General features: G+C 38.8%; 1 protein-coding gene across 1 annotated transcript; it reads left to right on the forward strand.

The window, feature by feature from the left end:
* Positions 1 to 6,220: 6,220 nt before the first annotated feature.
* LOC116303932 (uncharacterized) lies at positions 6,221 to 15,217 on the forward strand. Its single transcript, XM_089040339.1, has one exon. The coding sequence runs from the start codon at positions 6,374 to 6,376 to the stop codon at positions 12,944 to 12,946; it is 6,573 nt and encodes a 2,190-aa protein (XP_088896465.1). The 5' UTR covers positions 6,221 to 6,373; the 3' UTR covers positions 12,947 to 15,217.
* Positions 15,218 to 17,133: the final 1,916 nt, after the last annotated feature.

The following is a 17,133-nucleotide window of genomic DNA, read 5'->3' on the forward strand; positions in this document are numbered from 1 at the left end:
TATCGCAGCGAAAGTTGCATTGAGGCAAATCCAACTGGTAATCACGCAGATCAAAAGGTCAAGCGAAAACCAGAAAACACGCACAAACCATCAATCTGAAGACATAGAATAAATTGGGAAAAACAAATCGAACTGTCATGCAAATTAAACATGAGGGAATTATTTTTCCTCGTGTTGATAGTGAACTTCGTGAATATAAAATACAGACGAACGATGATCAAAATAAATCATGACGTCATCCGGCCAAATCCGCAGGATTCTAAAAAGTACCCATAAAACCCCCTAAAAATAACCACCTTTGGCTCTGGAGCTCGGATGATGTAGAACGCCCCCTCCCCCTACGGGACCCGGGGCAGCCCGACAGGGCCCGTGATGTAACTGTCTTCCATACATACATTTATTCGAAAAAGTTGTAAGGTTCGAAATTTCATACATATTTTCTGGATTATGGAAAATGTTCACGAAACTTTCCAATTTTACTACATGACGTCACAGTGAAAACCTCAGTAGACAACCCATGTATGACTATCACGTGACATCCAATTGGCCAATGAAAAGAGAAAATTAACTTGATGAGTCATACCCGGAAATATGAAAAAACGCTGATAAAGCAGACTGAAGCCTTGGACTCGATAGAAGGAAACTCTCATCATCGTTTCATTATCGATTTAGTGTTAACGCTTTTTGTAGCTGTGTGTTATATTCAAGTGAGAGAAGATAAAGTAAGTATGATAGAAGTGAATGTCTATATATTTCCGTCTTACTACAATATTGCACAAATTACACTCCAACTGAACAGCCGTCTCTAAATATTCCCTATAGGTGCGCAACAGAAAAAAATCGATATTTCTCAAACTTTGTCATAATGTAATGTTTATCAAGTTATTCACGTAAAAAACTGTCTTGGTGCAAACAAAATTAGGTCGAACGGCGACGACTTAGGTTTTCGGGCTCTCTGCAGAGTCGTCTAAAAGGACTTTAAAAAAACCTTGGTTCCGAAGTTTCTTTTCGAAATTCAACAATCAAATACCTTTTCCTCCAATCCAATTTGGTTCTGATGTTATCTCTCCGTCTCCCCTTACAAGAAACATTGTTGTAATGTTTGACTCGCATGCAACTCTTTCCATGGCTCCTCAAATTAAACAACTATCAAAAGTCTGCTTTCTACCCAAGAATATTTCTCAAGAATATTTGCAGAATATATACGAAGATTTCTTTCTCTGCACTACCACTGAGTAACTGATTCATGCTTTCGTAGCATCGAAAATTGACAATTGTAACTCTCTTTTGTTTGGTCTTCCTAAATATTCTATTGACAAGGTCCAAACTATTTAGAATGCTGCTGCTCAAATGCTAACTCTCTCCTGAAAACCCGACCATATCACTCCAATTTAGAAAAATCTTCACTGGCTACCTGTATCACAGAACGTATATAATACAAGATCCTATTACTCACTTTTAAAGCTCTTCACAATCAGTCTCCAAACTGAATAAAGAGTATGATTACTTCCTACAAACCTTCAAGACTTCTCCGTTCTTCAAACTCTCTTCTCTTAAAAATACCAATTTACAATCTGAAAACCTTCTCTTTTGCAGCACCTGAACTCTGGAACTCTCTACCTCTATCTTTAAGATCCTGTCAAACTGTCCTTGAATTTAAGTCGCAGCTTAAAACTCATCTGTTTAAAAACTATTTTGATTTTTAGCTATCTTTAGTTATTTTGTGATTATTATTGCTATGTTATAGCGAATAGAGCATTCATTTGGAAATGCGGTATATAAATGCACTATTATTATCATTATCAAAGTAAATACTTCATGTATCAAAAAGATTTTCCACAGCCTTAAACAATAGACAATTTCCAACATTTTGAAAACAATATTTTTGCTTGCCTTAAAAATGTAATGTTTTAGGGATAATTGATTTTTTTGATTTTCATAAACGAAAGCATAAAACAAAGGCAAACATAATACATCAAATACTTGACGCATGGCGATGCGTGGCGAGGGCTTTCGATGTGATAAGTCTGCAGTTTTCTTTGTGAAGCTGTCATTGCCTGATACATTTATGCTGGACTTGCATTTCGTCTTGCCGGTTATAAAAAAATCTACTTGTGTCTATTTTTGTGTTCTAGAATGTAATGAAGGATTCTGTGTTATTAGACAGCATTCGAACTAATATATTACCATATACTAGTGAGAGTAGGTAATGTGTTTGTATTGCATGCATGAACTGCATGAAGAAGGGGTTTTTTGATTTCCAATATCCATAATTAACATAACGTCATTGGCAAAATTTTTTTCTTGTTTGCTATTGAAAATCAAAGAGCACAAACTCATTGCAACACATTGTTGTCCAGAATTTTGTCCAAATACCAGCTCATTAGCTTGGCTATATGTGGATGATATTGTTTTGTTTTTATTGGTTATTTTCTATGTCTGTACTCAGTAATTCGATAAAAGGAAAATCAATCAATCCGATGAACGTTGAACTTTCCATGCACCGAACTTAATTACATCAAAGAATGCCGCCTCATTATCACATGATATCCATTGTTTTTAATGAGTTCGGTGCATGGAAAGTTCGACATTTGCCCTAGGCCTTACTTAGGAATCAGTGATAGATTGTGGCAATTCTACTTTCTCGTTAAATCCTGAATTTAGAATCTAAAAATCACAATAAATTCAGCTTTTACAATTTATTTTCTTTCTTACGACGTTAATAATCCTACCCTTTTCATAGATTTTAAGATGATATTCAAATGATTAGTAAGGGTACCTTTTTAGTTGTTAAAACGGTAGAAAATTTAGTGTTTTATCTTATGTGATGAAATTTCCCACCTTTTTTAAAATTTCACCCTTTAAAGGAAAATCGAAAAGCAGATAAAAAGTTACCTTTTTTGCCGTTTTGCGAGCTGAAAAACGCAAGTACCGAAAGGTACCTTTTTTCATCAAAACTAGTCACTGCAGTATTATTAATTGATTCTAATTGAAAGAGCAATGCCAAATGACGCCATCACGTTTATTTTCCCTTCGATTTCATAAGTACACCTATGCTTCTTGCTGAAAACCCTCTAGTGACCTCTGGAAAGGATTGCTCATAGGATTAGCTTATTCGTTGGTATGAGTAGTTTGCATACGATATATCTTAATTGTTTCAAGGTTGGCTTCTAAAACTCCATGTTTAATTTCATCTTATACTCGTAGTTTCCTGTCTAACACCAAACGTACGGCCTTATTACAGTGTTATTAAGTTTGAATACAGTTAATTTATCACATAATTTACAGTAGTCACGTGACTTTTCAGGGGGGAAATCATGATTTGGAATTGACATGAAACATAGCCAATAGTAATATTGGTTAGAAATAAACATGTGATAGCGTCATTTGGCATTGTGTTTTCAATTATTCGGAATCAATAATCATTATGTAGTTAGTGACCGGTGCGTTAGAAAAAGGTACCTTTTAGTACTTGCGTTTTTCAACTCGCAAAACCGTAAAAAGGTACCTTTTTATCTGCTTTTCGATTTTCCTTTAAAGGGTGAAACTTGAAAAAAGGTGGGAAATTTCATCACATCCAGTAAATAGATAAAACACTAAAGTTCCTACCATTTTATTGAATAAAAAGGTACCTTTTCTAATCATTTGAATTTATTCTTAAAATCTATGAAAAGGGTAGAATTATTGACGTTGTAAGAAAGAAAAAAAATTGTAAAAGCTGAATTTATTGTGATTTTTAGATTCTAAATTCAGGATTTTACAAGAAAGTGGAATTGCCACAATCTATCACTGATTCTTAGGCCCGGTTCATACGTCGAACTTTTCATGCGCCGAACCAAATGCTAAGAATTAAGATCCTGAAAAGTACGACATCTGAACCAATTAAGTTCGACCATAACATTGAGATCGAACCAATCGTTGAGATCGACTGAAGCGGTCGGGAATTACGACTTCGGAGCTACTCTGATTCAAACGACGAACTTTTCATGAACCGAACCTAATGCATATATTATATTTAATCGCAAAGGGGAGAGGGGGGAGGTGGGGGGGGGAGGTGGGGGGGGGGGGGGGGTGCAAGCAGATTTATCATGAACTGTGCATGCGCATAAACATCAACATGGCTTCCTGTGTTATATGAGAGGCTCGGCAGCTGGTTCCGGATCCCGGGAAAGCAAAATGGCGTCCGATGATATGTGATTCGTGTTTTACAACCACAAAATGCGTTTGTATTTCTTGTGAAATGCCAATATGCAATAAGTGTTCATGTTTTGAAAGCGATGAAGAACAGCCTGGTTGAGTTGCAGGAAGAAGTATAGGATGGCCGAGCGGGGGACTGCGGCACTGCGGAAGAGTCTGATTCCTATATTACTGTATGTTAACCGCTGTCCTAAATGCTTGACTTGGAAAAATCTAATTGGATCGACTGAATTTGGTACGACGTCTGAATCAAAAGTAGATATTTGACGATCTTTGGTCGATCTTCAACGTGTTAGGTTCGGTTCATGAAAAGTTCGACTTATGAACCGGGCTTCATAATACTTGTAAACAATCGACCAGTTTTGGCGTCTTTTGAATCACACGCGTGTAAATGACGTCAACGTGTTTGATTGACGGCAGCCTATTGCAAAGTGCACGTCGCGATTTTTGTCTGGGGTGGCCGCGTAGCAATGCAAACGGCAGTAACTAGTTTAGTATTGGTTGTGGTCGGGTTGAGCATTGTATTGCGTCCCCTAATGCGTCCCCTATTGCTAGGAGAGGAAGTGTTGCAAACTTCGTCTGCCGTAAACAAGGATGACAAATATATATATTACAGCGAGGAAAGGCATGCTTTTGGGAATATTTATCCAACTACAAAGACTCCTAAACACCAATACAACAGAACTAAAAAATAAATTAATTGATTAATTAAATTGACTTTATTTAACGAGGGTGACATACATTACTGGTAGCCCAGTAGTTTCCATTATGGCCCTCCTACGATTAATAAACTGAAATGAAAGATCAAATAAACATAAAGCGTGTTAAGAATCCCAACTGGCAAGGAGGCAAACCAGTAGGCTATTTACAAGCATGGTCGAGAAACTGAATCTGAACTAATCAGAAACCAGGACAAATACAGTCTCAGCTAGTGGCCACAGCGGGACTCGAACCTGGCGCCACCGGATTGCGAGACCGAGACCGACGCTATGACCACTCGAACATGCTGCTTCCCAAAGAACAAGATGACAACCCAACTGAGCCAACTTAATAAGTAAATTTAACGAGAGAGAGAAAAAAAAAAGGAAATTGAACTTTACCAGAAGACTCTCACTTTCGATTCACTATTCATGTTGATAGTCGTTTTTTTTATTTTTACAGACGTCACGCATCTACTATCGATCGAAGACATGTGACCTCTTTTCTTATCGTTTGACCACAGGCAGCCCAAGCAATTTATCTATTGTGTGTACGAAGGGATCGGATTTACAGTAAATGTACGTATAGGATGAAAAAAGATGTCATTTAAAAAACTATAATTTGAAGATACCTTGCTTCTGTATCGTTATCAATCGTATTCTTAAACGTCATTCTGAGTGTCTTTTAGCCGTTTTAGAGGAGTTTTCAAAAATTAAGCCACAAGCGAATAAAATTATAGTGCTACTACGACGAAAATTGCTCAAACTTGGATTCAGCTGAAACTTCCTAAGAATAATCTTTAAAGGTCCAATAATCACTGTATGAAGTGTTTTCTCGATATTCAGGACGAAAGTATGATATTTTTACGATAATTTTTTGGAGTCTGTGACGTCATACACTCAACATCAAACATTGCTACATATATTTCTTTGTATATAAATCCTTAATTTATTTTATTCCTATGAAGCCCAAAGGGTGGCTAATGTGCTTATTTCACATTACTTGTGACTATGATTTATATTTTGGGGTGTTTGGGTATTTCTTTCTCCTTTTGCTACTGATATTTTGATCATAAACTACAAAGAAATGTATGGAGCGATGTTCGATGTTGAGTGTATGACATCACAGAATCCAAAAAATAATCTTAAAAATATCATACTTTCGTCCTGAATATCGAGAAAAGACTTCATACAGTGATTATTGGACCTTTAAAGATTATTCTTAGGAAGTTTCAGCTGAATCCAAGTTTGAGCGATTTTCGTCGTAGTAGCACTTTAAGTTTTCAAAAACTAATATAAAACGACTAAAACCTACACAGAATGACGTTAAATATTATTAATAACGACAGAGGAGCAAGGCATGTTCAAACTATTTTTTTTAGATATTTTTTTGCTTCTAGTCCCATACATTTACTGTAAGTCAATTCGTACACACCACAAATATATATTGCTTGGGCTGCCTGTAGTTTAACAGATCCATGGCGTCCAAGACGTTCACAGACAGGGAGCTGAACTACTTTCGTATTTGTTACATTGTCACGCGTGCTGTACCTGAAGAGCTGAGAAAATTCTTTAAACAAGAATGGGACAAGTTTTTCAAGGCTACGCATGGAGAGTGGCGTGACACAGCCAAGAATGGAAACGATTTCGATAACATGGAGTCGCCGAGAAATAAGAGTCGGAATGCAAGGCTTCTGTCTGTAATAGTGAATGGTAACACCAGTGAATGGGACTGTACTTGCCTCTTTTATGCTATTCTATACTCAGATTCTCTTGGAAAATCTCTCAAACATAGTCCTGCATGGAAAAGCATCGACGCGTTACGAAAAATTCGTAATAAAGTTTTTGCCCATACCATCGATGGAAGCCTCGAAGACGTGGATTTTCAAGCTTCTGTTCAAAAAGTTTTAACGGCGTTTTCAACCTTGAAGCTGGATGCTTCAGCAATAGAACACATGAAAAACCAAAAAGTGTTCTTAACAGACGAGGTGCTCAGTCTTCAGCATCAACTTGAAACAGAAAAGAAACGTATCGCTGAATTGTTTTCGTTTTGTGTGTTGCCCCCCAAACCTTCCCATGATACCACTGAACGTCCAGAAGAAGTATCCAGTATATACGAAGAGATGACCAAGTTAAGAAACGCCAAGAACAATGAGACAACTGTGACGTATCTGTCTGGGAATCCAGGCTGTGGAAAAACTGAGATGGCAAGGCAAATCGGGCAGAAACATTTCAAGAAAGAGGGCGATGAAGGAGCAGATCTAAGGTTCGTATTCACTCTCAATGGATTCAGCTTGGATACGCTGCTTCAGTCATACATAGAGTTCGGTGGTCAACTCAATTGCGACCAAGAAAGCATAACAACCATTAGTACAGCACAGGATTTCAGTAAAGAGGAAAAAGTCAAACAAATAAGAGGTTTAGTCGTCTCCAGAATTCAGACATATTCTTCCTGGCTCATCATTGTTGACAACGTCGTAGATCTTAAGTCGGTTTTTCAATACTTGCCTCAAGCTGGAGAAAGGACAGTTGGAAAAGGTCAGATCTTAGTCACAACTCAGGACAGTCAATCCATTCAAAAAAGTGATTCCTATACGTACCATACGTCTCTAAGCCAAGGAATGAAACAAGAAGAATCGATTGCTTTACTTTGCCAAGTATCTGGTTTAGAAAGCGATGACAACACGTCGGAAGTAGTCAGGGCTCTCGATTTCCAGCCCCTTGCATTAGCATGTGCTGCAGTTTACATGAAACAAATATGCAGTGTAGGAAAAGATATTACCTGGGGAAAATATCTTGAAAAGCTGCAAAACGACCAACTTGAGGCAACAGAAGCAGCTTATGAGGTAACAAGTTTAGCTTACCGATCGACAATGACTACTGCTGTGAAGTTGGCCTTGGAAAGAGAAGTTGACAAGAACGAGGTAATGATGCATGCGTTTCAGTTTTTGTCTTACGTAGCTCCTGACCCGATATCACTGAAATATGTCGTTGAATATGTTAAGAAGTGCATGCCAAAGCAGGACGATGAGCTTCTGGCTGCAAAGATAGCTTCTTCATCGCTTGTCATTTCTTCCGATGGTGAGTCCAAAGAGGTTCGCTTGCATCAAGTTGTGTATGACTGCATGAAAAAGGTTCTGAGTCAAAGAAATACAAGCAAATGTATTGTGTTTGAAGTGGTTTTGGCCTTTTCAGATATTCATTCTTTTGATATGGACAAAATATCCGACTTCGCTGAAACACGAAAGCGTGTTCCCCATTTTGAGTCCATCGCAGCAAAGTTACAGCCTTTCATTGAACAAGAAGGTGGACCTTCTTTTGTAAGGGATTCTGGACTTTGCTCGAGGTTTGCTCTTGTTGAAAAGGGCTTGTCAAAAATTGGCCATATCTGCTCATTGCATGGTTGCTTTGGAGCTTCCCATACATGTCATAAGATAATCTTTATGATTCAACAAGAGAGAGTGAATAATAAGAATGATCCATGTTTTGCAATTACACAAACAGATATGGGCAACAGCTATTTTCATCTTGGCCAGTATAAGGATGCGAGGATATGTTTGGAGAGAGCATTAAGCATTCATAGCAATGTTTATCCCGATGAAAATCATCCTTCAGTAGCTAGAACCCTCGATATTCTCTCTCGTACCATGCTTCATTTGGGCCTGCATGAACAAGCTAAGAGCTATTCAGAAAAAGCTTTGGCTATCAAGGAGAGTATTTATGGCTCAAATCATCAGGTTTTGAGTGGCACTCTTAATAACCTTGGGAATATTTTTCGCCAGTTGACCCAATATGAAAAATCAAAGTCATATTTGGAAAGATCTTTGGCCATCCAAGAGAGAGCTTTTGGAGAGGATCATCCAAATTTGGCTTCTACTTTTAATAACCTTGCTTCAACTTTAAAACGTCTTGGGCAACATGAAAAAACTAAGGAATATTTCGAGAGAGCCCTGTCTATAAGTGAAAATGTGTTTGGTGATAATCATCCCTGGGTAGCAAGCATACTGAATAACCTGGGGCAATGTTTCCTGAATTTACCAAAATACGAAAAGGCAAAACATTACACAGAAAGGGCTGTAGCGATAGAAGAAAAAACACTAGGACCAACGCATCCATCGTTAGCTGATTTGCTATGTAATCTAGGAGGTATCCTCATGCACATGGGACAGAACACTGAAGCGAAAACTTATTTAGAGAGAGCTCTGTCGATAGCAGAGAATGTTCATGGTGATAATCATCCTAATGTAGCAGCCATACTGAATAAGCTGGGACAATGTTTCCTGAATTTACGAAAATACGAAGAAGCAAAAGATTACGCTGAAAGGGCTGTAGCGATAAGAGAAAAAACACTAGGACCAACGCACCCATTGTTAGCTGATTTGCTATGTCGTCTAGGACATATCCTCATCTGTATGGGACAGTACAATGAAGTCATACCTTATTTAGAGAGACTTCTGTCCATAGCAGAGAATGTTCATGGTGATAATCATCCCACGGTAGCATGCACACTGCATAAACTGGGACAATGTTTCACGACATTACGAAAATACGAAGAAGCAAAACATTACACTGAAAGGGTTGTAGCGATAAGAGAAAAAACACTAGGACCGACGCACCCATCGTTAGCTGATTTGCTATGTAATCTAGGGTTTATCCTCATGGACATGGGAAAGTACAATGAAGCCATAACTTATTTAGAGAGAGCTCTGTCCATAGCAGAGAATGTTCATGGTGATCATCATCCCACGGTAGCAGCCATACTGAAAAAGCTGGTGATACGTTTCACGAAATTACGAAAATACGAAGAAGTAAAACATTACGGTGAAAGGACTGTAGCGATAAGAGAAAAAACACTAGGACCAACGCACCCATCGTTAGCTGATTTGCTATGTAGTCTAGGAGATATTTTCATGCACATGGGACAGTACGATGAAGCCATACCTTATTTAGAGAGAGCTCTGTCCATAGCAGAGAATGTTCATGGTGATAATCATCCCACGGTAGCAGCCATACTGAAAAAGCTGGTGCTGTGTTTCATGAATTTACGAAAATACGAAGAAGCAAAACATTACACTGAAAGGACTGTAGCGATAAGAGAAAAAACACTAGGACCAACGCACCCATCGTTAGCTGATTTCCTATATATTATAGGGTTTATCCTCATGGACATGGGAAAGTACAATGAAGCCATAACTTATTTAGAGAGAGCTCTGTCCATAGCAGAGAATGTCGATGGTGATAATCATCCTAATGTAGCAGCCATACTGAATAAGCTGGTGATATGTTTCAAGAATTTACGAAAATACGAAGAGGCGAAACATTACACGGAAAGGGCTGTAGCGATAATAGAAAAAACACTAGGACCGACGGATTCATCGTTAGCTGATTCGCTACGTAATCTAGGACTTATCCTCATGGACGTGGGACAGTACAATGAAGCGAGAACTTATTTAGAGAGAGCTCTGTCCATAGCAGAGAATGTTCATGGTGATAATCATCTCAATGTAGCAGCCATACTGAATAAGCTGGGACATTGTTTCCTGAATTTACGAAAATACGAAGAGGCAAAACATTACACAGAAAGGGTTGTAGCGATAAGAGAAAAAACTCTAGGACCGACGCACTCATCGTCAGCTGATTCGCTACGTAATCTAGGACATATCCTCATCTGTATGGGACAGTACAATGAAGCCAGAACTTATTTAGAGAGAGCTCTGTCCTTAGCAGAGAATGTTCATGGTGATAATCATCCCACGGTAGCATGCACACTGCATAAACTGGGACAATGTCTCCTGAATTTACAAAAATACGAAGAAGCAAAGCATTGCGCAGAAAGGGCTGTAGCGATAAGAGAAAAAACACTAGAACCAACGCACCCATCGTTAGCTGATTCGCTACGTAATCTAGGATGTATCCTCATGCCTATGGGACAGTATAATGAAGCCATACCTTATTTAGAGAGAGCTCTGTCCATAGCAGAGAATGTTCATGGTGACAATCATCCCACGGTAGCATGCACACTGCATAAACTGGGACAATGTCTCCTGAATTTACAAAAATACGAAGAAGCAAAACATTGCGCAGAAAGGGCTGTAGCGATAAGAGAAAAAACACTAGAACCAACGCACCCATCGTTAGCTGATTCGCTACGTAATCTAGGATGTATCCTCATGCCTATGGGACAGTATAATGAAGCCATACCTTATTTAGAGAGAGCTCTGTCCATAGCAGAGAATGTTCATGGTGATAATCATCCCTGCGTAGCAGCCATACTGAATAAGCTGGTGATATGTTTCCTGAATTTACGAAAATACGAAGAGGCAAAACATTACACAGAAAGGACTGTAGCGATAAGAGAAAAAACACTTGGACCGACGCACCCATCGTTAGCTGATTCGCTACGTAATCTAGGAGGTATCCTCATGGACATGGGACAGTACAATGAAGCCGTACCTTATTTAGAGAGAGCTCTGTCCATAGCAGAGAATGTTCATGGTGATAATCATCCCTGCGTAGCAGCCATACTGAATAAGCTGGTGATATGTTTCCTGAATTTACGAAAATACGAAGAGGCAAAACATTACACAGAAAGGGTTGTAGCGATAAGAGAAAAAACTCTAGGACCGACGCACTCATCGTCAGCTGATTCGCTACGTAATCTAGGACATATCCTCATCTGTATGGGACAGTACAATGAAGCCAGAACTTATTTAGAGAGAGCTCTGTCCATAGCAGAGAATGTTCATGGTGATAATCATCCCACGGTAGCATGCACACTGCATAAACTGGGACAATGTTTCCTGAATTTACCAAAATACGAAGAGGCAAAACATTACACAGAAAGGGCTGTAGCGATAAGAGAAAAAACACTAGGACCCACGCACTCATCGTTAGCTGATTCGCTATGTAATCTAGGGTGTATACTCAACCGCATGGGACAATACAGTGAAGCCAGAACTTATTTAGAGAGAGCTCTGTCCATAGCAGAGAATGTTCATAGTGATAATCATCCCACGGTAGCAGCCATACTGAATAACCTGGGGATATGTTTCAAGAATTTACCAAAATACGAAGAGGCAAAACATTACGCAGAAAGGGCTGTAGCGATAAGAGAAAAGACACAAGGACCAACGCACCCATTGTTAGCTGATTCCCTATGTACTCTAGGAGAAATCCTCATGCTCATGGGACAGTACAATGAAGCCAGAACTTATTTAGAGAGAGCTCTGTCGATAGCAGAGAATGTTCATGGTGATAATCATCCCGTTGTAGCAACCAAACTGAGTATTCTGGGGCTGTGTTTCCTGTGTTTACGAAAACACGAAGAGGCAAAACATTACACAGAAAGGGCTGTAGCGATAAGAGAAAAAACACTAGGACCCACGCACTCATCGTTAGCTGATTCGCTATGTAATCTAGGGTGTATACTCAACCGCATGGGACAATACAGTGAAGCCAGAACTTATTTAGAGAGAGCTCTGTCCATAGCAGAGAATGTTCATAGTGATAATCATCCCACGGTAGCAACCATACTGAATAACCTGGGGATATGTTTCAAGAATTTACCAAAATACGAAGAGGCAAAACATTACGCAGAAAGGGCTGTAGCGATAAGAGAAAAGACACAAGGACCAACGCACCCATTGTTAGCTGATTCCCTATGTACTCTAGGAGGTATCCTCATGCTCATGGGACAGTACAATGAAGCCAGAACTTATTTAGAGAGAGCTCTGTCGATAGCAGAGAATGTTCATGGTGATAATCATCCCGTTGTAGCAACCAAACTGAGTATTCTGGGGCTGTGTTTCCTGTGTTTACGAAAACACGAAGAGGCTAAACAATACACAGAAAGGGCTGTAGCGATGACGGAAAAAACACTAGGACCCACGCACTCATCGTCAGCTAATTCGCTAGGTATCCTAGGATATATCCTCATTTGTATGGGACAGTACAATGAAGCCATACCTTATTTAGAGAGAGCTCTGTCCATAGCAGAGAATGCTGATGGTGATAATCATCCATACTTAATAACCTGGTGCAATTTTTCCTGAAATTAGAAAAATATAAAGAAGCGAAACCGTACGCAGAAAGGGCTGGAGCGATAACAGAAAAAACACTAGGACCGACGCACTCATTGTTAGCTGAATCGCTATGTACTCTAGGAAATATTCTCATGAACATGGGAGAGTACAATGAAGCCAGAACGCATTTAGAGAGAAGCCGGTCTATTCGAGTACAGACGTTCGATAAAGGACATCCAAAGTTGGCTCAGACACGCAAACTCCTTCAAACACTAAAACAGAAAGAAGAGGAAGTTCGTAGAAAAAGAAAAAGTGAACTTACCAGCACAAGGAGCAAAAAAATGCGTCGAATATGAGCCTTGTTAACGAAGAAAAAAGATTCAGGTTTCAGACGAGAGTTTCGAGGTATTCAGACAATTCTACATCAGTGAACATAATTAGCCGACATCCAGTGTTGGACCAAGGTATCTAAGCGTATGCATGTGACCCTATAAGAAGCATAGCATTGGACCATTTTAATGGTCCCGGATAAGATTAGGATTTCTTAAAAGTCATGAATTATTAATGAGTTTGAGAAATTCTAATCTTGTCTGGGAAATAAGTTATTGAATACTTTCTATCCGGAGATAAATACACATCCTGATCGTGATACTTTGTCTATATATTTTACGTACTCCAGCAGTTCTTGAATGCCCATAATACTGTAAAGTAGAGTATAACTGTATATAGTATAAACAAGAGAATATGAACTAAGAGAAGGAATCCCCGTGTCCCATCATGTGCACACTTAGATGCTATTCTTAGAATCCGAACTATTTTTAACCCGTTAACATGCTCGCGCGATAATCATGCTTCACTTTAATGCCTCGTTTTAGGACACGAAAAGCGCCATATTTCGCTACGTCCACGACAAAAACACAGGCTTTTTTTTACTGCAAGACTGGAAGCCGCCTACCCTCAAGAAATCAAACAATCAGGTTCTTCGCTCAAAATATCTCCAAGCTAAAAATAGCATCAAGCTGTGCACATGATGGTTACAAGGCTATATGGGTAGGATTCCTTCTCTTAGTTCATATTCTCTTGGTATAAATACACAGGTGATTATTGAAAATCTCGCGCCCAGTCAAATTGGCCCATTTTTTAAAGTGAATATGAGGAGGGGTAAACTTGAGCCGTTTTGAATGCAATGACTGTGACTTCTATTAAGGCTCCATTAAATATACAAATTGAACTGGTTCATGCTTAAGAAGCATTATTATTTTACTCATGGTTTACATAAAGGACGTTATTCGTTTAATTTGTTTTCTCATAATGGCCAGTGTTTAGTATAGCTAGTTATAACACTCAAATACCTTACCTGACGTCACAGTCATTAACATATTGGGGATCCCATGTTGGAAGTATAACGAAGCATTCCTCATTAGCTTCTCTTGTTAGATCAACCAACATGGCGGGTGTTTGATTGGTATCCTCCTATTCTTGGGGTGCATGTTACGTCACAGCCGCCATGTTGGTTGACGATAACAAAGCATTCCTCACTATCTTCTCTTGTTAGATCAACCAACATGGCGGCTGTCCCATTGTTATTCATATCTCAAAGGCTTTTGAGTCACATGGTTGCACACAATCTATAGTTTACGCCCGCTTAATTGCGATTTGAAGTCGAAAGGTGGCGCGCCAAGAAAACCCCATTGAACCTCCTTAACTATGGAAAATTCTATTGTCTGGTTAGGTATAAGAATAATTTTCTAGAATACGATTGCCGAAGATATTTTATATAAATCATGTAGAAAGAATTTTTTCCACAGAGAGGTTTATCTCCATTGCAAATAAGCTAAAGTTCCAATGAATCGTATTAAATGTGTTAACACTTAATTGACTTTTATGTAATAATGTGTGATTAAAAAAAGACGCCCTATAGGTGTTCACTGGGTTGCCTGTATCATGCACAAAGGACTAGTTAATAGATAATTACTGAGGCACGCAGCATTCGTAGGTATAATGCAGGCAGCTGAGGGCATAGCCCGAAGCTGCCTGCATTATACCTACGAATGCTGCGTGCCTCAGTAATTATCTATTAATTATTGTTCTTATCAAAATCCAATTGTTTTCTTTCTAGCTTGTTTATCATAGAAACAAAGCCAATAATGAATGTCTGATTTTCCTCTATGCATTCGTTGGGATAATGCAGACTGAAAACAATGGATTTTGATAAGATCAGTAATTATTACAGCTGAAGAAGTTTGACATGTTAGCCAAAAGATAATGGTATTTTTCACAGAATAAAATAATTTCGTTTAACTCTTCTAAGTCGATCTTTTCCCTTAAGTTGTTCTCTACATAATATTAAAATAAATGCAGGTTCTGCCCTTTTTTGGGCAATAAAATAAACAGTTTTGCGTTTTGCATGTCACACTACTTGTGAATGTGATCTTGCACCATGACGCAACAAGACCAAATATTCCAACGTTCTTTGTTAGAATCACCAATTTTCTTCTCCTTTTACCATCCTTTGTTATTAGTATATTATTTACTTTCTCCTTGTCAGAAAACGCAGAAATTGCGCAATAGTACCCAGAAGTCTTCACGGCATCACCTACTAGTCCTTTGCGGGCATATGATTTAACAGATCAAAAACAGTTTTCCGTGTTTAAACACGCGGGATGTTGAGAGAACACGAGAGGAGCGTAGGAAACCACGACGCGAAGCGGAGTGGTTTCCAGCTTCTCGAGTGTTCTCTCAACATTCCGCGTGTTTTGATCAGAGTATCAAACACGGAAAACTGTTTTTGATCTGTTTTATAAAATAACAAACACGCCAAAAAAAGGAAAAAAATATATATCGTATTAATCTGATGTATTTGTAGTGGCATGACGCGAGCGTGTTTTGATACCCTCATCAAACATGGTTTTCGACCAATCGTAGCACGCGTATTATCCCAATTATTTTATAAATAATCATTAATCTAATACTCATTAATAATTCATGAGAAAACCAGCCAATCAATGCGCTATTTTTGGGTCACATGATGTTACTTGAAACCTGGTAAAGTGCTGTGAAAGGAATGCATTCAGTCTGGAGTAACTGGAACAAAATTAATTCAGTCCTAGGACTGAGAACAAAATTAATTCAGTCCTAGGACTGAATTAATTTTGTTCCAGTTACTCCAAGTCGAATAATTAGGACTGAATTAATTTTTCGGCTTTGAAATATTACATCTAATTGCAGCAAATGTTCTTGTCAGCAAAATATGCCAGGAAAGATAGGAAAGCATAGCTCTACTACTTTTCGCGGATCGACTGCTTATGTGACTGATAACGTCTGATCGAACTTATACAAGCTTTTAAGCAACCCACTAGAAATAAATCTTTTTTCACTAAAAAGATCGCCTTATTGTTGAAGATTTAAATATAATAAAAAAATGGATCGATTAAAAAAGAAAAGAAAAGAAAAGAAAAATCTTATGTGGATAAGATGGGATTCAAACCCACCAAAAGAAATTCAAAAAATACGACTCCACTTTGCCATACCCCCGAGACATCCGCAGAGCTGAGGCGGCGTATGGACTTCGGACCTGACGGACGACGATTAAATCCTTCTGCCCTTGGGTGTACGAATTACGCAAGAAAATGTTCTAGCCGAAGCATCAGGGGAGAGACCAGCCGGCCCCCAGACCATATCGGCTAATCCCTTGCATCTCTGCCACGCACGGAATCGGTTGAAAAAATGATGTTAAAAAGTCTAGTCTATTCGGTGCGTTGTTTTCACGGCTATTGTTATGCTGATTCACCTGGGACCGTGGTCCAGTGGAAGAAAATTTGGGCTTCCAAGATGTCGAGTCAAAGTCGAGGAGGGTTAGCACTTGGATGGGTGACCTAAACCTTATACCCACTTACGCTTTTGCTCCTTTTTTCGTTTTATTTTTGATGCACAGGTGATGTTGTTTTTAAGTAACCTATTCCTGTCTACCTAAATCCTTAAAATTGAAAACTAGCAAAAGATTAACCCTAAACATTATGCCTACTCACGCTTTTGCTCCTTTTTTCGTTGATTTTTATTTTTGATGCAATGGAGATGTTGATGCACAGGTGATGTTGATGATGATGATAATGGTGATGTTGATGCACAGGTGATGTTAATGATGATGATAATGGTGATGTTGATGCACAGGTGATGATGATGATGATAATGGTGATGTTGATGCTTAGGTGATGTTG

This window comes from Actinia tenebrosa, unplaced genomic scaffold, assembly GCF_029948245.1.
Source record: "Actinia tenebrosa isolate PJP-AT-01 unplaced genomic scaffold, QUT_ActTen_1.0 PGA_scaffold7__59_contigs__length_16204524, whole genome shotgun sequence".
NCBI lineage: Eukaryota > Metazoa > Cnidaria > Anthozoa > Actiniaria > Actiniidae > Actinia > Actinia tenebrosa.

Excerpts from the sequence above, each read along its gene's own strand:
- LOC116303932 (XM_089040339.1), top strand. The coding sequence starts at position 6,374 with ATGGCGTCCAAGACGTTCACAGACAGGGAGCTGAACTACTTTCGTATT.